The 23,722-nt window shown below is 46.4% G+C and overlaps 1 protein-coding gene across 5 annotated transcripts in view; it reads left to right on the plus strand.

Moving 5' to 3' along the window:
• Positions 1–18,742, plus strand: part of FBXO15 (F-box protein 15) — a 36,987-nt gene extending 18,245 nt beyond the window's left edge. For all 5 annotated transcript variants that reach the window (XM_019986800.2, XM_070778651.1, XM_070778653.1 and 2 more), the window contains 4 exons: positions 128–210; positions 1,146–1,288; positions 17,088–17,212; positions 18,364–18,742. In XM_019986800.2, coding sequence (XP_019842359.2) covers positions 128–210; positions 1,146–1,288; positions 17,088–17,212; positions 18,364–18,633 — 621 coding nt within the window. In that variant the 3' untranslated portion in view covers positions 18,634–18,742. The remainder of the gene's footprint in view (positions 1–127; positions 211–1,145; positions 1,289–17,087; positions 17,213–18,363) is intronic.
• Positions 18,743–23,722: the final 4,980 nt, after the last annotated feature.

Here is a 23,722-nt window from a genome sequence, read left to right on the forward strand (position 1 = left end):
GCGGGGTCTTAGATGGTAAGAAACCACATCTCTCTGTGAGATGCATGTGCTGAGATCAGAAACAGTGACCCTGTGAACAATGAAAATATTTCTGCTGACACATGTCTTCTTTTAATTGCCTTTGCAGAGGGAGGAGGAGCTGGCGTTCGTTATGGCAAATCTGCATCTCTACTGCCTCGTGGAGAGGAGCATGCTGGGGTCGCCTGCTGTGTACGTATCGCTGTGTGGTGTGTGCAGTTTTGTACAGTCAGCATAAGGGAGTCTGAGGTGAAACCGTCCTAACATTCCGAGAATAGCTTCAAAGATACCGTGTTTTTAATCAGTAGCCACAAGCTGACGGGCATAATTATGCAGTTGTTGCCAACAGTAACTGGGTTACCTGCGAGTAGCCTCCACTGCACTCGTTAGGGCTCAGGCTGGTGCGCCTTGTGGGATGCGGTCTGTAGATCAGGGCAGCGCCTCACAGTAATGAGGTTCAAGCGCACTGAGACCCTGCACGCTCTTGGTGCTGCTCTGCTTGCTCGATCATGACAGCAGGCAGACCATGGCCCCTGGGGTCTGAGCTCCAGGCATGCGCTGTGCTTGGTCAGGACAGCACGCCTGTTAATGGACCTCAGGTCAGCGTGTGGGCCGTGCTTTCCATTTCTCCGCTCCTCTCACCCCCCGGGGCCAAGGCACCCACATACTGACCTGGAAAGCTCCTGAGTGCTTCTCCGTTTGCAACGTTAGCTGCTAACGTGTTTCTTCCTGGATGAAGCCTTGTTCATCGTAGCTCTGGGTCTCCTCCCGGCGGTCCCTGAGCTGCTGCTCTTGTCTGGCGTGTCTTCCTGCCGCACATTCAGCCCTCTAAATGCCGAGACCACACGGAGCAGAGCTGCTGTCCGGGGCGGGTCCCAGCCATGTTCTGTCGTGGTGGTCCGGGGGTGCCCAGGGAACACGCGATTTTTGCCCATTTGTATAGAAGTAGAGAAAAGGAACATGTCCTTTCTTCTGAGCCAGTGGTATTGAACCCTATCGGGAATCCACAGAGGGCTGGCGGCAGCTGGTGTTGTGAAGGGGTGTTCATTTTCTAGGGAGTCTTTCCTGTCAGAGCCTCTTGCCTCTGGGGCTGACAGATTCGCGTGTGTGTGTGTTTCGCTCCTCAGCCCCTACGAGTTGCCTCCTCACACACCTGTCTCGGACGACAGCCCTGAGCGTGGACTGCACGGCTACAGGCTCCACGTGGACATGCACAGCGGGGGCGCGTCCTGCCTCTGCGGCTCCTTTCACAATCTCTCCGCCAGCAAAGGTGAAGCTCCCTCAGTTTGAGTGTTTGATTCGGTGTGAAATTCAAAGTCTGAAGAGGCATGGGGACCACTTTTTATACCCGAGTTAAGGAAGGCCCCCCGAGTGACCAGTACCCATGTCTAAGGAAGGCCCCCCGAGTGACCAGTACCCATGTCCTTCCTGGCCCTGCACGCCCTCTCCCCCCGCAGACCCCTTATCACGGGCTGTGGGGCTTCTGGGCCAGCCCCGCTTGCAGTTGCTGGCTCTGGCTCCATCATCACGTCCCCCTTCTCTACCTTCTGGAATATTCTCTGCTCACCCTTTCCGCTGGCAGCTGGTGCTTTGCCTCACCACATGCCCCCTCTCCCATCCTGACTTCTTCCTTCTCAAAGGAGTGTGGTGAATGTGGTGGATGCCCCCACAGGCCCAGTGTGGGGCGTGCCCAGGTGAGGGCAAAGGAGGCCAGACGGCGGTGGACGGGAGGCAGGGGGCGTCACCTGGGGGTGGGGGTGACGCCGGCACCTGCCCTGGTTCTGACTGTTTTTACCTGGTGTCGTTCCTTGTATCCTGTAAACTTGAACTTCGATGTAGAGACTTGCTTAGACTCAAGTTTCACACTGGTTATAAGAATATTTTATAGGGGGAAATTAATATACTTCATTTCTGAATGTCCTGTTCCCCCAGATTCTTCCACCTGCTGGATTTGACATCCATTAATACTCCCTGCCTGGGCATCCCAGGTGGCACTAGTGGCTAAGAACCCACCCCCCAGTGCAGGAGACATGAGAGGCTTGGGCTTGATCCCTGGGTCAGGAAGATCCCCTGGAGGAGGGAACAGCAACCCCTCCCAGGATTCTTGGCTGGAAAATCCCATGGACAGAGGAGGCTAGTGGACTACAATCCGTGGGGTCACCAAGAGTTGGACACGACTGAGCAACTTAGCAGCATGTTAGCAATACTCCCTGCCTACATCATCTTTTTGGGGTTTAGAAAACGGTGATTTAAAAATTGCGTCATTCTATCCGCAGTTATTAGCTAAGCTCTTGTAGAGAACCTTTTCCTTCATCAACTGGGTGACTTCCTATAACGGCAGGGTAAATGCTTTAATCCTTTCTCTTTTAACCACCAGTTTGCAGATTACAAAATTGATGTATTTGTCACCTGCTTCCTTATTCTCTGAGTCATCTTTGCATTTGTCTCAAGATTTCTAGGCTTTTCTGTGCGTGTTGGCACTTTTATTACAATTATGAAGAATGTATATGTTAACCTAGGGTGAATTGACATCTTTGGATCTTCCCTGGTGGCTCAGATGGTAAAGCGTCTGCCTACAATGCGGGAGACCTGGGTTCAATCCCTGGGTCAGGGAGATATCCTGGAGAAGGAAATGGCAACCCACTCCAGTATTCTTGTCTGGAAAATCCCATGGACGGAGGAACCTGGTTAGGCTGCAGTCCATGGGGTCTCAAAGAGTTGGACATGACTGAGCCACTTCACTCACTCACTTCACTCATGGTAGAAACGGTTTTGAGGGCGCTGTCTCCTGTCTGTCTTGTTTAGTGTCACTTTGGACTCTTGGGTTATTATGTACTCAATAATTTATAATCAGTTATAGACAGTATTCTTCGTAAAGCTAAAATTGTCCCCAGTTTGGTCAGTGGGCTCTACTTCAGGATCCTACTTCTCTGCCTGTTCATATACCTTTCTTCTTCTCTGAGTCATCTTTGCATTTGTCTCAAGAAGATTTCTAGGCTTTTCTGTGCGTGTTGGCACTTTTATTACAATTACGAAGAATGTATCTGTTAGCCTAGGGTGAATTGACATCTTTGTTGTTTGTTTGTGCCCCTCTCCCGAAGTATGTGGAATGTCTTTCAGTTTGTTCACAAATACTTTTATGTCTTTTTGGAATGTATCAATTTTCTTCATACTAATTTTGCACATTTCTTAAGATTTTTAGTAACTATTTCCTCCATTGTTTTTGCTATATCTTCTAACTGTTTTGTAATGTCTTTTTGTGGTTTTGGTCTCAGGTCACTGCTGATCTCATAGAATGAGTTGGGAAATATTCCCAACTCTTGAATTTTTTTTAGGATTTTGGATACAATTTTTTTCTTAAGTGGTTGGTGGAATTCACCTTTGAAGCCATCAAGGCCTGGAGCTTGCTTTGTGGGAAGGTTTTTAGATACACTGTCAATTTCCTTTATAGATGTAGGTCTGTTTAGGTTATCTGTTCTTGTGTGAGCTTTGGTATTTTGTGTCTTTCAAGTTATCTGTGTAAATATAAAGATTGATGAGTGGGTTCATCAATGAGTGGGTTCATTGGTGGGTGGGTTCATCAACAGAAGAACAATCCCACTTCTTCTGTTGTAAATTTCTCCATGAATGTTTACCAGATGACGAGTACTTAAATCCATTATTTTATTGGTGGTTTAGTCACTAAGTCATGTCCCATTCTTGCGACTCTGTGTACTGTAGCCCACCAGGCTCCTCTGTCCATGGGATTTTCCAGGCAAGAATATTGGAGTGGGTTGCCATTTCCTTTTCCAGGGGATCTTCCCCACCCGGTCTTCTGCCCTGCATGTAAGTCTCCTGCATTGCAGGCAGATTCTTTACTGAGTAAGCCACCAGGGAAGCCTGGTCCATCATTTTATTAGAGATTATAAAATGGTGATTCCTTAATTGTATCATTCCTTCTTCATCTATTATTAGCATTTGATAAGAAGGGTTTTCTTTTGTCAATTATTAAGTTACCATGAAATATAATTAATACAGGAAAGGCCTGATACATGCTTGATTCTTTCTTGATTTACATACAATGTAGTAATTTATGCTGTAATAGTCTTTGAAGATGACTTATAAGTTTTCTATGCTCAGTTGCTCAGTCCTGTCTCTTTGTGACCCCATGGACGGTAGCCCACCATGCTCCTCTGTCCATGGGATTTTCCAGGTAAGAATACTGGAGTGGGTTGCCATTTCCTTCTCAAGGGAGGTATTATTGTTAATTCATGGATTGAAAAAACAGAGGTTATTTATTTTAGTCCATTTGAAGCCATTGTTTTTATTACTGTGATGTTCAGACTGTCCTGTCATGGGTCATCTGCTTCTGTTCTTCTGACATGACTCTTCCTCTTTGGTAACTTGCTTGTGTTCCAACAGGATGAGATGCTTCAAGCTCATGTTGTCTGTTTCCCACCCAGACCTGGACTTGGCCATTTCCCCAGGACTTCTGTTTCCTTTTATTTCTCACTATAGACTGTGGCATTTAGAGATCATAATGTATATCCTAAGGACGCCTGTTGCTCTTGGGTTTTCATCTCTTCTAGGGTTTTCACTGGGCAGAGCTATGAGGTTTGTAGACATTATAATATGTAGAAATAAATTATACATTCATTTAAATTAAAGATCTTGGGGTTTTTAATTCACCTATCATTTTTATATACTTATATTTCTTTTCTTATACTGAAAGTCTTTGTTCCAAACAACATCAAAATATATAAAATTTCAACCCCCCCCCTCAAATACTGATATAATTAGTAATAACTTATTGCATGTTAGGGCTTCCCTTGTAGCTCAGTCAGTAAAGAATCTGCCTGCAATGCTGGAGACCTGGGTTTGATTCCTGGGTGGGAGTTTGATTCCTGGGGAAGGAAATGGCAGCCCACTCCAGTATTCTTGCCTGGAGTAATCCCATGGACAGAGGAGCCTGGCAGGTTACAGTCTATGGGGTCGCAAGAGTCGGACACGACTGAGTGACTAAGCACACATTAGATGTTATTTTAATTAAGATTTTCCTTGTGGCTTTTAATGTACTTAAGATATATATATCACGTTAGAAAAAGTTAAGTCACCTAAAATAATTCTGCTCTGTATGGTTATGCTCTCACCTTGATATACAATTAGGGTGATTTGTTTCAGTTGACTTTTTATTTTTCAGGATTGCTTTGCTTCTGTTTTTACACTAAGAAATTACATACCACATTTGTATGGTCCAAAGTTGAAGTTATAAAACAATGTAGTTCAGAGACGTTTACTTCTGCCCTGTCTCTTCACTTCTGTTCTTTCCCTCCCTCCAAAGGTAATCCTTCATATTAGTCTGAAGTTTGTTCTTTCAATGTTTCATTTTGAATACATAATGCTATATATTAATATATTCATATTTCTCCCAATTTTTAAAATGAGACATACTAGACTCCCTTTGATGTTCCTTCATTTTTTCCAATTAATAATTTATTCTGAAGATTAGTTTTTAGAATAAGATACAGGTCTTTCTCTTTTTCTCCTTCCCCACCAGCTCAGTTGGTAAAGAATCCACCTGCAATGCAGGAGACCCTGGTTCAATTCCTGGGTCAGGAAGATCTGCTGGAGAAGGGATAGGCTACCCACTCCAGTACTCTTGGGCTTCCCTTGTGGCTCAGCTGGTAAAGAATCTGCCTGCAATGTGGAAGACCTGAGTCCTATCCCTGGGTTGGGAAGATCTCCTAGAGAAGGGAAAGGCTACCCACTCCAGTATTCTGGCCTGGAGAATCCCATGGACTGTATAGTCCATGGGCTTGCAAAGAATCGGACATGACTGAACGACTTTCACTTGTTAATGTCTTTTTCTGTGGTTTCCAGCCTTTGCTGTTATAGATAGTGGTTTAGTGAATATAAAGTGAATAGCCGTGTTCACATATCACTTCATGTCTTTGTCAGCTTGTCTTTGGGACACTTTCTTAAAAATAGAATTGCTAGCTCAAAGAGTACATTGCAAATGTAATATTGAAAGATACTGGCAAATTCCTCTTTGTGAGAGTATTTCCAACTTAATGGGAAATTAAGTTAATAAAATATGTTGTCACTAAGTACATTTCTTCTAGGTTTTTGTTATATGTTCTCTTGAGTTTCTTTCTATTCTTGGATTTGTTGGATTTTTTTACAAAAATCAGGAATAATTATTAAATGTTATGAAATACATTTGGGCAACTATTGATGGTATGATTTCTTCTCCTTTACAATATTAACAGTAAATTTCATTAATACATCTTCTATGGGAATGTTAACATCCTAGAGTCCCTAAGACAAGCTCTTCTTCTCATATATGTGCTTATTTTAAAAATACTAGTTTCAGTTATTTGGTTTTTAGTATTTTCCATTTAAACTCAAACTATAGTTTTCAGTTTTGTATGTGTTAAATTTGTTTCGTTTTCAGTCATAAGCAAGTTTTCTACTTTGAATCAGTTTAAGATTTATATAATTTCCTAGAAATCATCTGTTTTGGGCTTTATTTTGATCTTTTCTTAGCTTTTTGAGTTGACTGCTTAGATTGTTTAACTTTCAGGTTTTCGTTTCTTTTTTTTTTCTCCAGTTCCCTTTATGCCCAGAATCTTGGACTCTCGAGGTTGGAAGGAATTGAAAGGTGATCTAAAGAATGATCTATTCTGGGCTTGAATTTGCTCTGCCCAGAAACAGCCCACCTGCCTTTTTTTCTGCTTTTCATTGAGCCCAAAGTAGTTTCTCTGTCCATCCACCCATTTGCCTTGATTCTGTTATTTAAAAGAGAGAATGAAATCTCATCCCTTTTCCTGGTACGCACCGTGGAGGGGCTGCTAACGTGCGCACCTGTTCCCAGGGCGCCACGTGCATGCCCGGGGCTGCTGCTGGCAGAGAGCTTAGTCTCGCGCTTCGGGGCTCCAGCCCCGGGTCCTCGGGTGCCCTTCGCATCCCGCTTTCCCTGCCTGACACGGTCTCTCTTCTCCAGGGGCTGGGCTGAGGCCCGTGTCGCGGGGGCTGCTGGGAGTTCAGAGGAGAGGACTGCCCGTGCCTCGTTCTCGTTCTCGGGGAACACCGAGTCCTGTTGACTGCGCTCTGTGTGCGTCCCTCATGCCCGAGCTGTGCCCTCGACTGTGATGAGGACAGGACGAGGGTGGCAGAGAACCTGGGCGGGTGCTCATCACAGGTGCCTGCTGCACGCTTCGTGCCCGTGTTAGTCTTCACGGCAAGCCTGTGGGCTGGGCACTGTGCCCCCTCCTGGGTCACTGCTGGAGTGGCTGAAGCTTGTGCTTGGGGTCCTCCCTCTGGCTGCACCCCGGGCTGACCGCGGAGCCCAGGGTCTCAAGCCCTGGGCTGCTGTCTCCTGTATGGTGTACTTTGCAGCGTTGTGCGTCTAGGGTGTGCCTTCTCCTGTGTGACTCTGTCTTTTCAAGGTGATGGGCTCGTAAGGGTGTCAGGTGGGGGCCCTTCTCTGCCTGAACGCTGACGTACCCTGAGAAGGTGAGATGATTGTTAGGACAGGAAGGAGGCTGAGTAAAAGAATGGGAGCCTGTGACAGGAGCAATTTAATTCGCCTTTCATCTGTTTTCACCATAAGGGACGTTTTCCCCATAAGGCTTCACACGACTCTCTTGCATGTTTCCTCTGCCTGTGGTTCCGCGATGCGGACCAGCAGAGGGCGCTGTTGCCATCAGAGTAGTCATCCCTCTACCAGAGCACAAACCCACGTGTCCTCTAGGTTTTTGAGAAATGGGCTTGTGGTTTCAGGTGGAATATTTAATAAATTCCAGCTCTGTCATTGCAGGAGGGGATGACAGCACAGTGCCCCTGTCAAGGGTAATGTTTTATTCTCACGGTCCTAGAATTGCAGGACGCTGAGCAGCCTGCAGAAGGGAGTGGCAAGACCTTGGCAGCTCACACCTCTTTCCTCCAGACCCTTGAGGTTTTTCTCTTTCTCTGACTTTGCTCTGTATCCTCTCGCGGTAATAAATCTTAGCCATTAAGACAGCTATGCCCTGAGTCCTGTGAGTCTTCCCAGTAGGTCCTCTGGGTCTTGGGGACCCAGTGCCAACCATCTACCCACATCTGCAAAAGTACAGAAGTCATAACGTGCCCAGGGAAACCCAGGAACCCCTCCCAGGGCCGTGCGGTTACACACGAGTCGCGAATCCACCTGCCCAGTGCTGTCTGCCTGAGAAGCATGTTGGAGCCTCAGCACCCAGGGCTCTTACTGGGGCTGGCCACGTGGGCACCCTCTGCCAGCCTCACCCACATTCCAGACTCCCAGGAGGAAAAGTATTCAGCATGGATCACTCTGTCGGTACAGACTGTTCAGTCAGAGAGGAATGGTGAGGTAGGAATCCTCCTGAAACCCGTCTCCAGACCTCAGCCAGAGGCTGGCAGGCTTTCTAAGGGTAGGCTGTCTCAGGATGCGAGCGCACTTCACCCAGTGGAAGAGCAGACAGGAAGCATCCAGTCATGTCTTTGAAGTGTAAATGGAGCCTGAAAAAGAGCACGTTCAGCAGTGCAAAGTATGAAAGAATGTGTATTTTTTTGATCTTAGTATCAAGCTAATTATTACCAATTTTCAGAAGCTGGAGGAAAAAGATTTTGCACAGTACAGCATGTTGAGACTTTTTATCAGTGTTGAGAGGGAGAGTGATGGTAAAGAGGCAGAGGAAAAGAACTTCTAGATAACAAAGTATGCTGCTAGTGTCACTTATTTGAGTTGCTACAAAATGCATTTAAAAACTAATGGCTTTTTCCTTTTATGGGATTTGAGAATTCTGAATATGTGGACATTTGTAAAAAACAAAAATCACCCAAGGACAACTCTTGTTTCTCTTTTGGTTCATTTTCAAGTCTAGAGCTATGTTTATATTTGCGGACCACACTGTGGGAGCAGTGCCTGCTTTTTCCCCATGTCACTAAATAGCCTTTGAAAAATTAGACTTTGGGAAGTTGTATGACAACCTGTTGTTGGGTCTTATCATGCTTTATTGACCTATTCTCCTTCTGTTGGGCATTTAGGTCTCCTTTTCCATGATTATACCACTATTATCATGAGCATTATTTTGAAAAATGTTTGGTAATTTGAGAGGTGACAATGACATCTGATTGTTTTAACTTCGTAAATGTTGAATATCAAAAAATATCAAGGGTTTGGAATAACAGACGTGTCTAAAGATTATCTGAAGATAATTAATCTGAGAAAATTAGCAAAGCCATGTGTATTGACTGTTTTAAAAAGCCTGTGGACTGTAGCTGAGTTGGCGGTTGCTGAAGCAGCTGTCAGGTGGGCTGCTTAGGGCACCTAACCGCTCAGGCTGCAGTGGCACCTGCCACAGGTGTGTGGCATGTGGTCAGGTGGAAAGGAAGTGAGGAGTGTTCCAGGAGACAGGGCTATACCAGTGCTGTCTGGTTTTCATATCTCTTTCCTAACAATTTCCAGTTGTTTGTGTTTGATTGGTTCCACTATTTTAAATGTTTACTAGATCTATGTGAGTTTTAGTTGCAAATATTTTCAACATTTTGTCTTTTGCCTTTTAAGTTTTGTACATGTTGCTTTGGATTCCTGCCCCCACCCCCAAGTGTTGTTTTTTTCTTAATATTTATTTATTTTGTCAGGTCTTAAATTCGGCACGAGGAATCTTGAGTTGCAGCATGTCGGGTCTAGATCCCCCACCAGGGATCAAATCCTGGCTCCCTGCATTGGGAGTGCAGACTCTTAGCCACTGGACCACCAGGGAAGGTCCCACTAAAAAATTTTTCATTGTATATAATCAGTCCTTTTTTCTTGTTGTTGCTTCCAAGATTTTTACACATAAAAAGTACCCACTTGGCAAGGCCAGGCGAACATTCACCTGTGTTCCCTTTCTGTTACTTCCCTTCCTTTTGTAAACCCAGGGCTTCCCTCGTGGCTCAGCTGGTAAAGAATCCGCCTGCAATGCGGGAGACCTGGGCTGGATCCCCGGGCTGGGAATGACCACAGGCAGCCTGCAGTTCCCTGCCTTCCCACAAGGGCTCCTCCTCTGCTGTGGGTCGGCCCCCTCTCCCTGTGACTCTACCAGGCAGGAAGTTCGTCCAGGCTTTACTCGTGGATTTTGTTATGAAAATGTGTCCCCTCCCCCAGGGTAACGTTTCTTACCAATGAACTTTTATCAAAAACGTCTCAGTTATTTCCATCCATTTATTCTTTTAGATGTATTTAAAATAATCACTTGGCCAGATTTTAAGTGTCTTATTTGGATTTTGATCAGATTTGTATCAGATGTGTACATTAATTTGGAAGGGATTGATGCAGTTTCATTCAGGGCTCTGGACCTTCTGTTTAAGTTTTCTTCCCTGTCCTTAGGAGAAATGTTTGTTACGTAGGTCTTTGACTTTTTTCAACTCATTTTTGTGTCATTGTGAGTGAATACTCTTAGGTTATGTTTCCATTAACTGTTACTAGATTTGTTTTATATCCTTTGGAGATTTTGTGATGTGCTTTTCATTAAAATGCTGATTAAATAATAAATAGTACCGTACTCTGTAAGGTGCAATAGAAAACACTGAGGGATCTGAAAGAAGTTATGGGCCTGAGAAACTTTTTACTTTACAAAAAAGTAGGGTTGTTCTTCTCTTGAGGAACAGAAACTGTTTAGCCCAGATAACCTCTTTTTAAGAAATTCTACTTTAAATTTTGTATGGTTTGTTTGAGATATGTTTCTTATATAGTATGTCACCCCATTTTTATTGGTTGTGATTCCAAAAATAGTTTTTTGTTTCCTCTGTTCCTTGATACTAATTACTTTCTGTGTTTCTAGGTCAAATTATCCTCTCTAAACATTTGTGGTAACAGGAAGGCATTAGAAATTGTTTAGTATTTTCTAGGTGGTGATTATCTAGAAAAATTAGAGCAGATAATTTGTATAGCATCTTCGTCAGTGGTGGTGCTTACCTTTTCCCTGGTTTGCACATTCGGTGGCCCGTTATGAACAAATTGGCGCTACAGACTGCTGTCCACACGGCAGGAGAACACAGACCTCCATGCATTTCACGTCATAGCTCATTGGGAGCCAGTGGTCTTTTCCCTGAAGCGGGACAGGTGATGTGATTTGTGGGGCCCAGCGTAAAATGGAACTTCGAGGCTCCTTGTGAGAAAATTATTCAGTTCAGAATGGTGACAGTAAACCAGGAGGGTCCTCTGCAGACGCACAGGTTGTGGCCCCTGAAGCTGGCCCCCCCGCCCCCTGCCTGCCCCAGCCTGGGGACCCAGGACCTGTGGGGAGGAGCCTTGAGGTTCTGAAAGCGTTCATTATTGTTTAGTCACTCAGTCGTGTCCTACTCTTTGCAACCCCATGGACTGTAGCCCACCTGACTCCTCTGTCCGTGGGATTTCCCAGGCAAGAATACTGGCGTGGGTTGCCATTTCCTCCTCCAGGGGATCTTCCTGACCCAGGAACAGAACCCACGTCTCCTGCACTGGCAGGTGGATTCTTTACCACTGAGCCACCTGGGAAGCCTTTACAGGAGCCCTTTTCCTCCTCTTTTGCATTTCTGGCCTCTTTACTTCTGTTTGAGATTCTAACTTCATGAATGCCCAGAGGTTCCTTAGAGAAAATCACAAATACATGTCCAATGGGTCTGTCAGACTTTTTTGTTCATGTTCAGGGACTTGGTCTGTAACTGCATTTAACTATTTACATTTTATGTATATCAGGGGTTTGGAATAACAGATGTGTCTGAAGATTATCTCAAGATAATTATCTGAGAAAAATAGCAAAGCCATGTGTATTCCAGGGGAGATTTACTTTAGACAGCTGAGAGGAGATTTTCTCACTTTAAGAATTAGTGCCATTTCTGTTTGATCATTAGAGTCTTGTTCCTAATTACTACTTTGTAGCATCAGGTCTCTGTAGCTGTGAATTGTTAATACTCTGTAGCATGTATTTCTAGGTTTATAGGGTCTCCCTCCCTCTTTATCCAAAACTTGCACAGACATCTGAGAGTTGCTTCTGTTCCATTTATTTGTGCTCCTGAGCTGGTCTCCAGATGGTGATCGAGGGTTCTGTCTTGTTCAGTTTATCTGTTTAGTTAACCTGTGCTCTGTTGTTCTTGCCTCAGGCCGTTCTAATCTAACTGAACCCCACCCCCCGCCCCTTCTGTGTTCTTTGCTTTAGGAAAAAATCACTGGTCTCTCCTCCCCACTGTCTTTACTTCCCACTTTTTCTATGTTCTATTTGTGATGCAAAAAATGAACTCTAATCATAGCTGAGAAATGAGAACTGTTGACAGTAGTGTCCTTAATATGCCACAGAACACATGACCTTTATTCCCAGAGACTAGGTTATTTTAGGAAAGAGATCAACAGTCCAGTATCTTTAAATGTTCAAGAGTATAGGGCTCTCTTGGAGGCTCAGGCAGTAAAGAATCTGCCTGCAGTGCTAGAGAGCCGAGTTCAGTCCCTCGGTTGGGAAGATCCCCTGGAAAAGGAAATGGCAACCCACTCCAAAGAGCTGGACACGACTGAGTGGCTAACACACAGGGGTTTAGGAAAGGAAGAGATGAACGCAGTTAGAAGTGTGCCGTGAGCCGCAGGGGTGATGGGTAAGCTCCCTAAGGCACTGGGGGACGAGGAAGCTCTGAGGACTCAAGTGGGCCCTGCCCGGAGTTACGGTTGTATGGGAAAAGCGGGGCTGGTGCTTACGCAGAGGGGCCTTCGGAGGAACAGTGATCAAGAAAACAGCTAACGCTTGAGTGCCTCATTTTCTGTAACTTTCCCCTCTGCTTTCCAACTTAGAAAAAATTACAGGAATAGTTCAAGAACTCCCATATACGCGTTTCCTTTTTTAACGATAGATTGGTCTTGCTTGTTCTAGGACGTCATACAAACGGGCTCATACAGTATGTCCTCGTGCGTTCAGACTCTTTCAGCATTGTGTTTTTGAGATGCAAGGGTGATTGTCATTCCTATTCATTGATGAATTGCATTCCATTGAAAAAATACACCAGAATTTGCTCACCTATTTTCCTGTTGCTAGAGAAGGAATTTGGGTTGTTTTCTGGTTTGGACTGTTAGGAATAAAGCTACCGTAGACTTTTTATGAAAGTCTTTTTTGTGGGCATATGTTTTTATTTCTCTTGGCTAAATACCTAGGGCTGAAAAGTTGAATCTTAAGGCAGGTTTATGAATTGAAAGTTGATAATTTTTTTTTTTTAAGTATAAGAAATTTTTATGTATTAGAAGTTACCAAATTTCAGTTTTTAGAGTGGTTGTGCCATTTTACACTCTCATCATCTGTGTCTGAGTGCTCTGGTTGCTCCATATCCTGGGCAACCATTGATGTTATTCGTCTTTTAAATTTTCGCGGATCTGGTGTGTGGCACTGGTGGTCTCTCCCTGGTGGCCGCCAGTGGTTAAGCGCTTTTTCGCGTGCTCGTTATCCGTTTGTATGTCTTGTTTTGGAGTATCCTTGTGTCTGTGTATTCTGTCTCTTTATTCCTCAGTTGTAAGAGCTTTTTATATATTCTGGGTAATAGTCCTTTACCAGATACATGTCTTGCAGATATTTTTTCCCCGGCTGTGGCTTGCTTATTCATTTTCTCAGTGGTGGTGGTTTAGTTGCTCAGTGGTATCTGACTCTTTATAACGCTATGGACTGTAGCCCTCCAGGCTCCTCTGTCCATGGGATTCTCCAGGCAAGAATACTGGAGTGGGTTGCCATTTCCTTTTCCAGGGGATCTTCCCGACCCAGGGATTGAACCTGGGTCTCCTATATTGCAGGTGGTCTCCTGCATCACAGGTGAATTCTTTACCGACTGAGCTTCCAGGGAAGCTCCAAATTTTCTTGATGATTTACCATTTTAGTGATCAGAAGTTTCTCATTTTGATGAAATCTCATTTATTATTTTTTTGTTTTATGGTATTGTTTTCTGTTTTCTGTTAAAAACAATCTTCTGCACCAGGTTATGGAGATATTCTTTCTTCCAGCTGGAGTATCGTTTATGTCTGTGAACCATCCTTAATTAATTTTTGTATGAAGTATGAGGCAAGGGTTGAGGTTCGTTTCATTTTCCCAAATGAATAGAAAGTTGTTCTTACACCATTTGTGAAAAGGCTTTCTTTTCTCATTGAATTATTTTGATGTTTTTGTCAAAAAATCAGTTGCTTGTAACAGTATTGGCCTATTTCTGGACCCATCTGTTCTACATCATTCATCTGTTGATCTTTATAGTAATCCCACACTGTCTTGATTGCTTTAGCTCTTTAGTAATTCTTGAAGTCAATTACTTTTCTTTTTTTTCAAGATTGTGTGGCTATTTTAGGCCCTTAGCATTGCCATGTGAATTTTAGAATCAGCTCGTCAAATCTTACTCTTTATTGATAAATTAGTTATTAAATACCTGCTGGATGGTGTATGTGTGGTTGGATTCCTTTGCTGCTCACCTGAGACTGTCAGAACAGGGCTTGTTAATCAGTTATACCCCAACACAAAATAAAACGCTTAGGAGAATACCTGCTGGATTATCATTATTAAGCCTGTATATCAAATTTGGGTAAATGGACATCCTGACAGTCTCGAGTCTTGCAGTCCATGAACATGGTGCATCTTTCTGGCTGGCAGTAGACTTAACCCTTTAGATGGATTATTATTGTTGAGATAATACATAAAAGTACTTAGCGTGGCATTTATAAGGACCCATCCTCTAATGTTGCTATTTACTGTTCGTTCCATTAATCACACAGCTTTATAAAGTACTTTCTGTTCATATCTCATTTTGATTAGCGTGGAGCTTGACCATGGTCACACTGCTAGGGAATGCCTGGGCAGGGTTTGAAATGAAGTCCTTACGACTCTTAGATTTCGTGCTTGTAAGCGTGTGTCCTGGAAGCCAAGGGTAGTGAGCCTTGTGTTGTATTTCTCTGTGTTTTGGGGGTGGCCTTTATATGTTGGCAGGTTAAGGTTAGACAGGATCCAACAACAGTTTATTCCAAATGGTTTAAGCATCACAGGAGTTAAATGAGGATGTGCTGGCTCACAGTCTCCCCAGAGAACTGTGGCTTCTCCCGTGAGAGCATCACCCTGTCACCCCAGGAGCTGACCGCAGAGTGCTGCCTGTGCCCCTGGCCCCACCCGTCAAGGCAGCTTTCCCTTGTCTGCCCCCGCCCTCTGTTCACACTGACCCAGGCGAGCAGGGACGCGCCCCTGCCAGGAGCCAGGCCACTTACCCCTGGTCTCAGGAGAGCTGGGGCGGCAGGCAGGGAGCCCAGGGGATCAGCCGTGGTTGGGGGGCTGCAGCTGGTTCCCCAGCACGTCTGGTCTGTGCATTCATACTTTCTACTCTGTTGGTAGTAAAATGAAAACAAAGCCTCTTGAGAATCTAAATCCACATTACACATTTTCAGCTAGTATGTAAACCAATGGGAGATCCTGTTTCCCTGATTTCATATCCATTTTAATCTGTCCTAACATGTCATAGACACAGAACACAGTCTGGGTTGTATTTCTGCCGCTTCCCTGCTGTGTGGCCTCAGAGAGGGCACTGTTCGCCTCTCTGCTTTCTCAACTATGAGCTCAGAGAAGCACAGTGTCTAATTAGTAGTCCTGTTCTAGGCTGTTCTTTTAAGCTGCTGTGCACAAAGTGCTTAACTTACGCTTGGTGTGCAGGAAATACCCAGAAGCATGACCCGTTTTATGTACACTCACCTTCACACCTGCGTCCTGTGTGCAGATTGCTTACATGGAGAGAGAGCTTCCCCTTGTTCCGTCTCAGAGATGGAAGTGGTTGCCAGGGTCGGTGGGGAGAGCGCTGACTGTGAAGAGCCACATTGCTGGTCTACAGGGAGGATGTCTGGTAATGACGGAAGAGCATCGGTCCTCGCTTCCTGGAGAGATTTCATGTTTATCAACTCGGACGGATGTCACTGAGCTGTCGCTGGCTGTGGTACCTTGGAGTCTCCTTTCTGTCGTGGCTTGCAGACAGGCCGGCAGTCCCCCGCGTGGCTGTGCGGTGACATGGGTCTGAGCAGGGCCACATCTGCTGGGCAGGATGGCGTTGCCTCGGCTCCCCCGAGGCCTCGCTGGAGAAGCTGGCGAGCAGGGACCTGGGCTGCCCCGTGGAGCTGGAGCGGCACTGCCCGATGGGACTCCCGCTCAGAGCCCGTGTCCTGCTTCCGGTCTTTCGGTTGCGCCTATGTGAGGACACTGTGCCGTGTTCCCAGAACAGGACTGTGGCTCCCATGACAGCTCAGCTTTGGCTTTCTCTTGTCCTGTGAATGAAACGGCGTGGGGTCAGAGAGCTTGTGCTCTTCCTGGCTCTCCTCCCCCTGCTGGCCTGTGACTCACATCGCACGCTGGGGCAGGTGTGGCCTCTGAAGAAAGCTCACGTGCGAGTGAAGGCCCTTGACCCTGTCCTGGCTGATGCAGCCTTAGCAGGGCGCGTTACAGTGGGTGCAGGAGGGTCAGCGGCCCCGCAGGCCCCCAGGCGTGCGTGCAGCCCCACCGTGACGGCCCTGGCGGTCAGGCTGCTTGCAGGCCGCTCAGCGTTGGTCCTCACGGCCTGGGCTCTCGTCTCAGCGCTGGTCCGCGTGGGCCGGGATTTCTGCTCATTTATGCGCTTGTGAGGAGACACTGTGTGGGGGCTCCTTCCCTGACCACGTCCACGGTCACCTGCCCTCCCGGCTCCTTTCTCTGGACGTCTCTCCTTCCCTTTCTGTGCACTTTCTGGCCCCTGTTTTCTTAAGCTCCACAGCTCTGTTTCCCCACTTTCCTTGCTGTTATGTTTTATCAGATCAGTGGAACCCCTGCCTCTCAGCGGCCTCTCCATGGTGACAGGGTGCTATCTGGGTTCACCCCAGGGGTCTCCCCATCTCCCCGGTGAGACACGCTCATTTCTCTGTCTTGGGAACGCAGGTGCAGATGGTGGTGCCCTGGCCTCAGCCAGACGCCGGGGTCTGTCTTTTCCTTCCATCCCCAAACCCAGCTCTTAGATCCACGAGGCTTCCTTGTAGTGGCTGACCTGAGGAATCTTGACCTGTCGTCCTGCATTGGTTGCTATATAGTAATTTAAAAAATCTTCAATCTTTTCAGGATACCTTGAAAATGAATACATGAAGCTCACTGTGATAAGTTTTAAAAATAACACAGAACACCTACCTCTTATTGGAAAAGTTGGCCTTTCTTGGAAAACTAATAGTTTTGATGGCTGTATAAAGGTAATTTTTTTCTTAAAGTACTCGGTCTCTGTATAATTAACGTGTCTGATGATGTGTGTGTGTGAGGCTGCTTTGAAAGTCCTAGATTGATTGTTCTGGTGTCGGAAGAGCTGTGCACATCTTCTTACTGCTGACCATCAGTTGATTGACTTATCCAGCGCTTACTGAGCGCCTTTTGTTTTCCACTGAGCGAGGTGGGTGGGCGGCACTCAGCACCGTTTCTGAGTGGTGTTGATCGCGCCCCTGCGCTCCCTCGAAGCCCTTTGGCTGTTTGTTTTATGGGGAAAGAGTGGAGCTGTAGGTTGCACCAGGCAAGTCGCATTTACTCAAAAACGTCTTACTCATACACCCATTTAAAGTATATTGCAGTTCTGTTCCAGCATACAGATATTTCCTTGAACAGTTAAATTGGAGCTTGCCTGTCACAAACCAGCCGCACAGCGGGGAGGCTTGCTGTGGGGGCTGGTGTGGCGGAGGAGGGTGGTTCTCACACAGTCTGGCTCCTCTGGTGACCCCTGTGCCCGTGGGCGCCCTGGTTCTCACTCCTCTCCTTCTGTATTTTGTGGGGTGAACTAGATTTACATGGGACGGTTCTGCTGTGGATGCAGAAGCCCCCAGTGAGCTAGGCTTTATCCTGCCTAGGAGCACGGAAGCCTCGTCACAGGGGTGAGGGGTGATGAGTGAGGCAAGAGCCGCGTTGTCGCCGAGCATGAAGACCACTTCATTATCACTAAGGCGCCTCCCTTGGTCCACTTGCTCTTTGCTGTGATGAGATGTTTTATTAATTGTACGTGTAAACAGGCATTTAAGCTTCGGCAAAGATCTGTCGTACACAAAAGAATATTGTTCCGTTTCTTCAGGAGCACAGGCCTGGCTTTTTAAAATGGGTTCAGGTGAGTCTTACAGAAACATGTACGAGAACGTTGAAATCACAGTAGATGTTGAGGACCAGGAAAGGCAGACTATCAACCTGGCAGACTTAAGGGGTCAGGAAGTGCACACTCTGCACATTCCCGCCTCCTGTGATTTTGTTCTCTTTCCTCTTCTCCCTCCTCTTTCACTTAGTCCTTCATGACGAGGCTCCGTGTCTCCCCAGGTCTAACTGGGGTTTTTATGCTTGCCACTTATGAATGTTTGTGTTTATTTTGTAGAGTTGCTCTATAATGGACCTAACTCTTCTGGAGGAGTACGGGAAGCCCTTCTGGTGCTTCAGTTCCCCGGTGTGCGTGCGGTGCTGCCCCGGGCCCTCTGACGGCCCCAGTTTCTTGGGGGAGGCATACTGTGTGGACTACTCGGATTCGGAAGGAAGGCTGCACATGGAGCTGGTGTGGGTCGAGGAGACGGAGGAGTACTTCATCGTCAGCCTGGCCCTCTACCTGCGGTTGGCGAAAGTAAACCAGTGGTTTGGGACACAATACTAAGCGGTAGCAATCGGTGGCAAATTATTATTGCTGTTTGTTTTCATCGGACTAACTGGTTTTGTTCCTGGTGTTTGTCGTGAGTTAAAATAAAGCACTGGTCTGTTCGGTATCTTCTTATTTCACATTATAAGTTATGCTTCCTGGGTCATTTTAAAGTTAACGTATAGAAGATTAAGTTACATTTTAAAAACACGGAAGTAGCACATCACAGTGGAAATTCACATACAATGAAAAAGGGAAATATTTACTCTTCTGCTGCCCTTGCACTTTAAAATGCAAGAAAATGGATGAGACTGGAAACTGGTAAGTTTGCTCTTGGGGGTGTGTGTGTGTGTAGAATAAAGATCATGTGACCCGATCTTTATAAAGGTGGTGTGTGTTGGGTAAAGATCATGTGACCACTGTATGTATCTGTCAGTGTGTGGGTGTGTGGGGGGGTGTGTGTGTGTGTGTGTGTGTTGGGTAAAGATCATGTGATCACTGTGTGTGTATATTGGATACATAGGATTCTTTCTTTGTAGGTTAGAAACCCAAATAAGGAAACACATTTAAATCTGAACTTCATGGTATTCATTAGGATTAGAAAGTGCTGTATTCATGGCATTTAGCAGCCACATTAGTATTCAATAAAGGAAAGTAAAATAGACAAATGACCTGCTTCAGAAGGAAAGACGCGTGTGTAATCATCTGAAGAAATTGTCATTCCTTAGAAGAGAGAAGTGTGGCGCACGTGCTGTTCAGACAGCAGCTCTGTGTCTGTGGCGTTGGAAGCAGGTCGAGCTGGGGAAAGAGGGCCGCTCTCCTTTCCCCAGCTGGACAGCACCAGGATGGAACGGGGAGCCCCGGGTACTTGATGTTGGCAGCACCGTGGGGGCTCACAGTTACAGAACTTTGTGCATCACAGCCGGCTGGTCCGTGAGTGCACACCAGGCTCCATCCGTTCTCAGCTGTTTGCACATCCGTGGAAACTGCTCTGAGGGGCATACCACCAGCAGGGGGAGCTTGCTGGAGGCAGGGATTGGCGGGTGATCGAGTTCTTCCCATCTGAGCTAACGATGGAAGGGAAAGTTAGAGGTGGAAGCGAAGGTTAGAGGGCGAGGCCGGTGAGGCACTGACAGTCCTGGCGTCTCATCAAAGCCTTGTGCTCACCACCAGGCGAGGCTGGAAGACTCACCCTTGCCCCCACTTGCCCTTTCATGGGTCTAAGAGAATGTTTAGCTGAGGGTAGCTCTTTCTTCTCGTTTATCTCCATATTTCTAAGTAAAGATCTGTAGCTGATTCTGGCTTTGTTGATTTTAGCATCTATTGATTTACGGTCGATAAAATATCTCTGTTACACCAGCCATCTCCCCTCTTGCATCATACCAGATAATTCCTGCAACATAAAATCCGTTGTTGTGATTTGTTACTATGTAATATTGCTCCTGGTGAGGCTTCTCTCTTCTACAGCCTTTTATTTTTCTTGGATTAGTAATTGCCTTCTTTTGTTGACTTGCATGGGTTTTCAATGAGCCTCAAGTTTTCCTTAAAGGTCTGTCCAGTGTTGCATGTGTTGGCCAGTTTTTCAGTGTATCCCACCTCCTCCACCACCCGTACAGGCTTAAATATGTCAAAAACTCTCTTAAGTTCTACTGTGTCTTCCCACTAGGCTTATCCCCTGAGTTCTGTCTCTGCTTGCTTCAATCTAAACTTCTCTGTCCAGCCCTCCTGGACAGCCCTCATCCTGAGAAGTCTCCTGTGTGCATCCTGTCCATGGAATCTTGTCTTCATTCTTGATTTAAAGTTGAGCCTTGAACAACGCCTGTGTGGACCCTCTACGTAGTTGAAAATTGGAGTATAGTATGAAGTTGGCCCTCCCTGTCCGGGCTTCCTCAGAATCTGCGGGTTCACCCAACCTCAGATCGAGCAGCGGAATAGTAGTAACTGTGGGAAAAAGCCCAAGTGTCTGTGGACCCACCCAGTTCAGACCCACGTTGTTCTGGGGTCAGCTGCACATCTCTTCAGTGGCGCAGGTTTTCCTGTAGGTCTCGAAGGAAGTGCCACGGGAGATGCATTTGAGGTCCATGAATTTCTGAAAACTATCTGATAGTTTAACTGGGGACAAATTGTAGGAGGTGGAATATTTTCTCTTAGAGCTTTGAAGACATCTTTTCTTGAGCATTTATCCTGTGGTTGTCTGTGAGTATCTAATGCCATTTGGGTGGATCTTGCTTTGTGTCTGGTCTGTAGTTTTTCTCTTCTCTCTGGAAACTTTTGAAATTTATGCTTGGTGTTTTGAAATCTCCAGATAATGTGTTTTGAAGTAGGTCTTTATCCTTCATTATGGGTCATTTTAATCTAAGAATTTGTGCACTTCAGCTATGCATTAAAAATGTCAGTCATTTTCTCTATCCTATTTTTCCATTCCTTTTATTAATCTACTGTTATCCTTTCTGGGTGGATCCTCTGAGTTTCTTATCTTTTCCACCTTCTGTCTCTTAGTCCTTGGTTCTACTTTCTGTAACAGTGTCTCGGTTTTCCTTTTCAACCCTTCTGTTTAATCTTTTTTGATGGTGATGACCAGGCTTATACTGTATATGGATTCCTTTTCTGGCTCCATATAAGACATTCCATAGCTGCTCTGCAAGTGCAGTCTTTCTCTACGGTGGGCTGGCAGACTCTCTGTGAAGGGCTCAGTGGTGGCTTCGGCATTTGTGGAGCATATGGTGTCTGCTGCATCGACTCGGCTGTGCGGCCGAGCGTGAAGTCAGCTCCGGGCTGCCTGCAGGGGAGGGGCCCACGTTCTGCAGAGCCTTGATTCACCTGAGCAGGTGCAGGCCGAATCGTCCCCAGGCTGCAGTCTGCAAGCCTGCACACAAGTCTCTAGGGTTATCAATTTCAGTTTTCAAAACAGTTTCCACCTTCACTCTTTGGCAAAATCACAGCAAGACTCATCCGTCGGTGCTGAGTTTGTGGGTGACAGAGTGATGAGAAACGAGGGACTCACAGTCTTGGAGGAGAGGATGAGTCCACAGTGGAGGAACCAGGAAAGGCCACACCTGGACCCAGTCTCCTGATGGCCCCCCCGGCCCCTCCGCCCCCTCCCCTCGCCAGGCACCCCTCCTCCCCGCTGGTCTGCTGCGCTGTGGCTGGGTGCCCTTCCTGGAGGAAACCCTTTTCACTCTGCCAGGGCTCCTGTGCCCCCTGCCCCTGCGAGTGCAGCCTCTTCACCCCACCTGGGCTGCTCAGAGCCCCCTCCCTGCCACTGCAGGTGCCTGCCGCGCCGGACGCTACATCGTGGCTAGAAATTGACGTGGGGGACGGTGGATTTCTCAAGGATTAACATGCAGACCTGTATTAGTTCTGTACATTGTGAATGTCCACAGATAATGCCCGGTGTAAATAATTTAGCCCTACTGGGGACTGGCCCATCTTAGTATTATATGCATTGAGATTACATTAACAGCCATGAAAAAAAAAACATTTACTAATCGTACTGCCTTGTCAGAGAGAAAGTCTTTTTGTCTGTAAAGCAGGAGAATCTATTATGCTGGAATATTTTAAATACAAAGTGGAATAAGAAGCAGGGCTCATGGAGCTCAATCAATTCAAGTAAAGTAATAGGTGCAAACTCTTCACTATGCAGTTGGCAAAGGAAGCAAGCGTGAGTTACATGCAGAGAAATGTACCTCCCACGGGCGTGCAGTCAGAGGGACATACTTTTATTTCAAGTGTACTCCATGTGTAAGATTTTGTCCGATTCAAAATCAGACCAGAGATCTGACCTTGTTTAGTCACTCAGTCGTGTCCGACTCTTTTCGACCCCGTGGACTGCAGCCCGCCAGGCCTGCTTCCTTGACCATCACCATCTCCCTGAGTTTGCTCAAACTCATGTCCATTGAGTCAGTGATGCCATCCAACCATCTCATCCTCTCTCGTCCCTTTCTCCTCCTGCCTTCAATCTTTCCCAGCATCAGGGTCTTTCCCAATGAGTCAGCTCTTCACATCAGGTGGCCAAAGTATTGGAGCTTCAGCAGCAGCCCTTCCAATGAATGTTCAGAGTTGATTTCCTTTAGGACTGACTGATTTGATGTCCTTGCTGTCCAAGGGACTCTCAAGAGTCTTCCCCGGCACCAGTTTGAAAGCATCAATTCTTCAACTGACCTTGGGCAAGATGGATTTTATAGTGACTTGATAGTTGTCTATTGTTCTTATTAACATCTCTCTATGAGTCTAATGATTATAATTGCTGCAGAAAGAAAATGCTTACATGGGAAGATCACTGTTTACAAAGTGTTTTTCCAGTGTTTGTAAAGAAATGTGCCTTTAAAAACTGCAGGCACGTGTTGGTCCTACGCACCGGGTGCGTTTCGCCTGTGGAATAATACATCATTCAGCTTCAGCAAAGGACGTCGTCTGTGGTCTCCTGGGGCTTCAAGGAATAACACCTGGATTTTCTGTGAGCTCCTGCTAGGCATGTCCTGGGCTGCGGACACCCCTGGGGCTGAAAGAGCACGCCCAGAGGAACATGGTTGGGGTATGGTGGTGAGCACAGAGGTGCCGTCCAGGTGGCTCAGCCGAACATCTGCCACAGCCTGGAGGTCGGGAGAAGAGCGGGCTGGTCTGGGGCCTCGATGGGCTAATGGGGCGGCTACAGAGGGGCCCTGCCTCCGGCGGAGTGTGAGGACCAGGCCTCGAGGGCCTCAGGCTCACACATCCTCTGTTTCAGGTCCAGGTACCACGATGCTCTGCTCTGGAAAAGGACACGAAGGATGCGTGCCTGCTCCGAGAATGTGTAGAAACTGGGAATTGCTCTCCAAACGTCAGATCTTAGAGTCTTCCTCAACTGGCCTGGCCTCAGCCCCGACCGCTGGCCTGAGTACCCTCTGACTTCTCTCTCCACCCTGGAGGGGGACACAGTGAACTACCCTGGCACCTGCCTCGAGGGCATGTGTGCGTGTTTGCTGATTGACATAGAGGTATGTCACAGTGAAATGGGTGTACGAAATACGTTCATTATAAATGTATGCTTCAGGAAAGCGTCCGCGGACTCAAGATGAAACACCTGTGCTCGCTCCCTGACTTAATGCTGCCTGGGGAGAAACTGAGA

Source organism: Bos indicus, chromosome 24 (assembly GCF_029378745.1).
Source record: "Bos indicus isolate NIAB-ARS_2022 breed Sahiwal x Tharparkar chromosome 24, NIAB-ARS_B.indTharparkar_mat_pri_1.0, whole genome shotgun sequence".
Classification (NCBI taxonomy): domain Eukaryota; kingdom Metazoa; phylum Chordata; class Mammalia; order Artiodactyla; family Bovidae; genus Bos; species Bos indicus.